Source organism: Pundamilia nyererei, unplaced genomic scaffold (genome assembly GCF_000239375.1).
Source record: "Pundamilia nyererei isolate P.nyererei 1_Seehausen unplaced genomic scaffold, PunNye1.0 scaffold00921, whole genome shotgun sequence".
NCBI lineage: Eukaryota > Metazoa > Chordata > Actinopteri > Cichliformes > Cichlidae > Pundamilia > Pundamilia nyererei.
Genome location: NW_005188322.1, coordinates 2,640 through 10,126, shown reverse-complemented (window position 1 = coordinate 10,126; position 7,487 = coordinate 2,640). Strand labels below are relative to the sequence as shown.

Genomic DNA, 7,487 nt, shown 5'->3' with positions numbered 1-7,487 from the left:
GTGACTTCATCGAAAGTAAAGACTATTTTTGTTTTATAAAGCATTTAAAAAAGAAACTGAAATGTAATGAAATGACACAGACAAGGCACAAAGACACATAAAACATACAGATATTCATCCCCAGATGCAAACATAAACTGGACCCAAACGCAGACAATGGAGATGAATGTGGATCTTTAACAAAAACGAGCCTTTATTCTTGACTGCACAAAAAGCTACAAAACAAAAGGTGGCGAAGGAACTGTGAAAAAACAAACAAAAATCTAAACCGGGAAAAGCTCAATTAAAGAACACGAGGAACATAGAAAACATTACCAAAAACCTGAAACTGGAAACGCGGAACCTAAGACATGGAAACCTTGAGGAGGAAATGCAGGATGAAACACGGGGGATGACAAACAGGAGAAAGCGCAGGCAATCTGACAGAGGCAAGCGCACACTATATATTACACACAGGGAAGTGAGGAAATGGCAGACAAGCAGGGAACACAGCTCACACAGCTCACAATAATCAGACGAGATGAGGCCAGGTGGAAGCAAAACAGAATACACTGATGCACAGGACTCTCCGAAGTAAAACAGGAAAGGGGAACATAGAACCAAGAACACTAGACACAACACAAGTAACACCAGGGAGGCACAGAGAACACCTAAACACTGGAAATAATTACAAATAACTAATAAACTAACAAAATCAATGAATATTAATAAACATAAACTGGGAGTCACTAGACTCCGGACCCTCAAAGCAAGTCATATTCATCATAATACATGTCATTATTATTGTTATTATTATTGCTGTTGTTGTTGTTGTGATTATTGGCAGAGATGATGCATTGCAAGGCGGTCCGTGTAGCTGTTCCTGATATAACACTAACATGTAAAGTAAAATGGACTAGGTAACCTAGCATAAAAACAACGAAAGCTATAATTCACATTCAAATTTCCATTCAACTATTTAAGGTAGAAACAAACTACATTATCTAATCTTAAAAAAAAATAAAAAGCAGCAAATATAAAGTCAAGCTCACCTAACAGGAAAGACAAACAGGCAATACAATACTACTACAGTAACAAACAACATGGCTGCAAGGCTCAGTCCAGCTAAACTCTCACATTCCTGAATTTATACTGTCAGTCTGCACAAGTGTTTTCTCACACTACAGTATCTCCAACAAAAACAATTTGTTTTTACAAAAAAAAAAGCTTCTAATTCAGCAGCACTCAACTTAATTTCTCTTACAAAGGCAGAAAGCTACCTGTGGAGTCAGCGGGACTCACGTCTCCTCTCCAACAGGAGTGTGAATCCACTGATTAAATCACATAGTAGTTTGAGGATTTTTTTTGTTTTTGTTTGTTGTTTTGCAATATTTAAAGTTGATGTGTTGATTTTTCTTTTCTTTGATATTATTTTCTTTCATTTTCTGTGTTTTTGTTTTTTCAAGAAAACACACAAAACTCAACTTTGGTATTGAAATCAGGATTTAACTTGAGAGTAGACACTGTCCTCAGCAAAGTCTCTCTTCCTTGTGCTTCTCGATTTTCTTTCACTGAAGTTCAGTGCAACATAGCTTACATGGCCATCAGTTTCAGCCTGTGTAATAAAGATATGCAATAATAACAACCAGGTGAAATAATAATAATGAGTTTTTCAGTTTTAATTGAATAACAAGCATTTTCATTACTTACTGGTTGGTGTGAGGTGTCAATTTGGTCTTCCGATATAGCATTTTCTATTCATAAAGATGAATTCAATTAACATGACAAATACAAAACAGTAAAATGCATTTGATGTGGCAACTATTTCAAAATGTATTTCCTAACATATAATTATATAACACAAAACATTTAATATGTATTCATATTCATATTTAAACAATGGAAATGCTACTTGAATAACGGGGCAATCTTAGCTTTGGAAATCATCATACAACACTTACCTTTATTTTGTATTCTTTGGTTGCAGATGAGGAAAACATTTCCAATGACAGAAATGACCAAACACACTGTTATTAAGGCCAGTTGAATAAATGCCGACTGTGTTTTTTCCACTACAAAACAAACAACCAGAAAGACATATCAAAGTTTCCAAAAAAATCACTCATATGCTGCCAACATACCTTGACTTCCAGTAGTAAACAAAAAATCATACCAGCTTTCAGATCGGTTCCATTTCCAAATAATATCTCCCCACATGTGGCCACAGCACAATAGTAAGTCCCTTCATCAGAGGAGCTGATGTTCTTAGAGAAGCGATAAACACAGCTATTCTGAAGGTCAGATGGTTTTTCACATTCATTACTTCTTTTTCTGCCAGTGTAGATGATGCTAGGATGAGATTTGTCTGAACCAGCTCTGAACCAGAACATATCACGATCCTCTGCATATGTGTTGTTGTCAGAGTCAGAGAAAACTGAACACTGGACAGCTGTTGTGTCTGCTGGATTGACTGGATCTGATACAGCTGGCCACTGAACGACAGTATAGTTTGATGCCCTCTGAGTGTTTCCTGTTTAATACAAAATATAAAGCCAATCGTCAAAACATGCTCCAACACACTAATACATTTTTTGAAAGTATGCCAGTTTATTACCTTTTACTAACAAATATGTCCCACTCCATTCAGGATTAAGCCATTCAATGATTCCACAGTGATAGATTCCTTCATCCTCTTGGACTGTCTTCAAAATGGTCAGATTGCTAAATGTTTTTTTATTACATGCGTCATATCTTGATCTAACTATTTCTTGACCATACTGAGGTGGTGTAGTTCCATACAGTGTTGAAATCAGTTTGAGCTCATCCCCGATACTCTGCTTGTACCAGTGGACTTCCAAAGTGCTGAGCTGTTTATTGCTGGGTAAAGCACATGTTAGCGTTGCTGGTTCACCAAGCTGAACGATTTTTATTGGAACCAGAGAATCTGAATTAAGAGAATACAGAAAAAAAATGATGTGAAAATGTTCAAATGCAAAATAATTCATTTTATTTTCAACACATTTTTTTCTATTTGACATAATTTATCTTCATAGAATAGTTGTGGAGAAAATTAAAGAGCACTTACATCCTTGATGAAGAAAGAGCAAAGTAATCCACAGCACCATCATCATGACACTGCTCGTTGTTGAGAACATGGTCTTTCAGTGAGTGAAGGAGGCAAGATGATCATGGTAGGTAAGGCTGTAAAATGATTCTGATTGGTTAACACATATAGATTCAAAAGTACCCTTCACGTCACACTGGTCTCCTCCTGGGCTCTGTAAAACATTTCACCTCTCTTTGATATTCTGTTGTAATTATTCATTTGGTTAATTTTTACTTCTCTCTTGGTGGTTATTCGTTATTCTATTCCTTCCTTTTCTTTTCATCTGAAGGACATAAACAGTGGAACAGTCACCACTTCTGTTTGTGGTGTGTAGTGCAAGAAATAACACAAAAACATTACATATTGAATTTCTGATGAAATTTGACATCTTGACTTGGAGAAAAGCTGGCGAACAGGATGAAGCGAAGCCTTTTGCCCAACTAATGTGCAACTTTATTTATTTATATGTTTTTGCATTTTTCATAACAAACCAATCAGCACTTGCATTGAATGTCACCCATGTTAACCCCATGGTGGAGCTAGAGGTAAAGACAGAATAATGTTACCTCCAAGACCTTAGCTGGTATACACTGTTTAACTTTCTCAATCAAAATGGCATGTCTTCTTTAGATCAGCTGGCTGTATAAAGAATATCAAAATACCTATACAAAGATATGGTATATGATGACCTAAGCCATGAAATCAAATCATTATGTTCTAAGACAGTTTTCCTTTATTAGTCTGATCAAACTCTGCACAGCATGGACTGATTTCATGTCCCCTTTGAGATTGCAGATTTCAAGATCAACAATTGTACACTGCTCAAAAACTTCAGAGAGGCACTTTGAAAACATATCAGACCTCAATGGGAAAAAAGTCCTGAGGCATCTCCAACCAGATCAGGATCAGGGCATCAGTGAGCTCCTGAGCAGTCTGAGGTGCAACCTGCTGGTGTCAGATGGACTGAAACATAATGTCCCAGAGTTGTTCTAATGAATATAGATGACTTGAACATTGGGCCCATTCAATTTCTTTATCCTCCAGGACTTGCCTGCATACTCTTGCAACATGAGGCCATGTATTCTCATAGTCTGTCAGTGGATCCAAGGACATCTAATGGTAGTAAGGGTACTGTTGCCTAGCACTTTGAGGTCTGTGAATTTTTCCACGGATTTCCTTCCTCAGACCACCAGTGACTCACCAACAAAGTAATCATGCTAAATGATATTACAGGAATGTTTTCCATGGCTTCTACAGACCCTTTCCATCTCTTACTTGTGCTCAGGGTGGACCTGCTCTCACATGTATAAAGCACAGGTCACCAGTGGTGGATCCTGTTCGTCCTAGCACAAAAGAGTAGATACCAGTCCTGCTGATGGATAAGGACCTTCTATAACCTTGCCCAGCTCTCCTAGATTAACTGCCTGTCTCCAAGAATCAATTTAATTCAATTCAGTTCAATTCAGTTTTATTTATATAGCGCCAAATCACAACAGTCGCCTCAAGGCACTTTATGTTGTAAGGTAAAGACCCTACAATAATACATACAGAGAAAAACCCAACAATCATATGGCCCCCTATGAGCAAGCACTTTGGCGACAGTGGGAAGGAAAACCTCCCTTTTAAAAGGAAGAAACCCCCTGCAGAACCAGGCTCAGAGAGGGGCGGGGCCATCTGCTGCAACTGGTTAGGTTGAGAGAGGAAGACAGGATAAAGACATGCTGTGGAAGAGAGCCAGAGATTAATAATGAGCCAGCATCAATATTCTTGAGACTGTGCTGGGAGATACAGCAATCATATGTGATGTGCTATTCTTGAGGAGTTGGACTACCTGTGTAATACCTGTAGTGTCCAGTAGTAATTGAAAAATTGTGCTATCAGTTATAATTGATTTGATGCCATACGCTGATTGAAAGGTGTTTCTTTGTTGTTGTTGTTTTGTTTGTTTTTGTTTTGTTTTTAGCAATGTATGTAGGTAAAAATGATTTGAATGTGGAGAAAACTGTTTATTATTAAATGCATAAAGCTTCAAGAAGGTCTTTGCAAAAGCCCACTCTTAGATCTATTCAAAATTTGTAGACAGTGAAAAGTCATGACAGTGCAAGGAAACCAGTCAATTTAAGTCAGCGCTACCAATTCTGCCAAGAGGAGTGATCCAGTATCCATTCAGAGTACCCAAAAGCATCTGGGAGCATGAAACCAAATATCATTGGAGGTGTATGCATATATCAAAGCCTATTTATAAACGTTTAACTCTGTGTAGATAGAAGAAAATGCACATACATTATAAACCCTATTATTCTAGGTATTTTTGTGTTTATGCAATGTAATCATTCTACCTTGGTAAAATAACAGTTAAAAGAAATCATTAAAAGCTCCAAATTGCCATGACATTCGTGCCTATGATGAGTGTAAATGGGTCCAGAACGGTATATCACCTAAATAAACTTTTTCTATGCAGTTCTCATTATACATCCCTATCAAAAGTTTAAGACCACTTGAAAAATGGCAAAACAAAATTATTTTGCAAGGTTAAATCTTAACGAAGTTCCAAGTAGAGCTTCAACATGCGACAAGAAGAAATGGGAGTGAGACAGAATATTTGTTTAGAGCATGCAATATATTGAGAACAATGCTTAAAATGAAACAGGCTCTTCTACAGCTGACCTAAAGTTTAGGACCAAATCTGTGCAGAAATGTGGATTCATTGTCATTTCTGTCGGGTAGTCACACTGTCATGACGTTCTGATGGCAAAGGCAAAAAAAAAATGTTTCATTTTTGAACGTGTTCAGGTTATTAAACTGCATAAGCAGGGTCTCTTGCAGCACGCAATCACTGCTGAGGTGGGATGTAGTAAGACAGTGCTGGTGAGACTTTTTGGGGTCGGAGGATCCCATTGGCTGTCATCAAGACACTTGATGATCCTGGACCCAAATTAAGGTTGTTACTGGTGCGAACTGCAGCCCCATAACCGTCAGATGGCATCTGAGACTGAAGAGCTTCAAAAATAAAAAATGTATTCAAAGGCCTCGTCTCCTTGAACAGCACAAAGCTCACCTTTTGGACGTTGCAAGAGAGCACCAAACATGGGACAGTAAAAGGTGAAAGAAGGTTTTATTCTCTAATGAGAAAAAAACTTGATGTTTCCGATAGTTTCCAATGTTACTGGTATGACAAGCAGATCCCACCTGAGATGTTTTCTACAACCCACAGTGGAGTGGGCGCAATAATGGTCTCAGGTGCTTTTTCCTTCTGTGGAACAATGGAGCTTCAGGAGGTGCAGGGGCATCAAACGGCCGATGGCTATGTCCAGATGTTGCCGAGAGCATCCCTCATGACTGAGGGCCCTCGTCTTTGTGGTAGCGACTGGGTTTTTCAACAGGACAACGCTACATTACACAGTGCCTGCAGGATAAGGATCTTCTTCCAGAAGAATAACATCACTATTTTGGCCGGTCCTGCATGTTGCCCTGATCCAGTTGAAAACCTTTCGGGATGGATGGCAAGGAAAGTTTTTTTTTTTTTTTTTTAAAGAACAACGGTTCCAGACAGTAGATGCCCTTTGTGCGGCCATCTTCACCACTCGGAGAAATGTTCCCACTCACCTCATGGAAACGCTTGCATCAAGCTTGCTGCAACAAATTTTTTTAAGTGATTTTAAGCTAGACTGGTTCAGAGGAGCCTTAATGTAAGGTTAAATCAAAGGTAAATAAAGAAAAAATCAACTGAAGTTCAAATTACAAATTCATGTGTGTGTTTTAAAAAAAAAATGCCTGTCCACATTTATCATCACACTGGATTTTAATGTTCCATCAACTGCCCAATTTACACTCAAATTAGTGGGAGCAAAGCCTATTCTACTCTATTAATATGTTCTCTGAGATGAAAACCAACAGACTAATCATTCTTCTAATCTTTTTTTTTTAGCTACAGTTCCATTTGTATAAAGTAAATGAAGCACAAACACACAAACGGCTTCTCTAACATTAATAAGGTATAACTCATAAAGGTTTGCATATATATAGTATAAATTATTTACCGCAGTTTACAATCAACCACTGAAAAAAATGGCTGTGCCCAGATTTCTTACATATTAAACAGATACGGGATAATAAAATAATTTCTCTACTTTAACATGAAAGAAGACACTATTAGCAAAACCACCCAAAATCTAAAAAACTGACCAGTTCTTTTCCCTGTAGTATCTTACCCTAAACATAAAAAAGAATCCAAAATACTGAATGAAATAGTTTTTAATCAACGAAAGCAAGGAAACAGGTTTATATAGATAAAAAATTCAGGGATTTCAAAAATGTGACAAGACTTTGTTTTAGTTTGAGAGCCCAAACTTGTCAGCGATGAGGCAAATAAACTGCTCACAGTTAGTATTTAATCAAGGCA

At 37.6% G+C, this 7,487-nt stretch overlaps 1 protein-coding gene across 1 annotated transcript in view; it reads right to left on the bottom strand.

The window, feature by feature from the left end:
* Positions 1-895: 895 nt before the first annotated feature.
* The window catches only part of LOC102212901 (uncharacterized), an 8,429-nt gene continuing 1,837 nt past the window's right edge, over positions 896-7,487 (bottom strand). The window contains exons 5-8 of the mRNA XM_005755087.2: positions 3,065-3,137; positions 2,594-2,923; positions 2,121-2,509; positions 896-904 (exon numbers count right to left, since the gene is read on the bottom strand). Of these exons, the coding sequence (XP_005755144.2) occupies positions 896-904; positions 2,121-2,509; positions 2,594-2,923; positions 3,065-3,137 (801 nt within the window). The remainder of the gene's footprint in view (positions 905-2,120; positions 2,510-2,593; positions 2,924-3,064; positions 3,138-7,487) is intronic.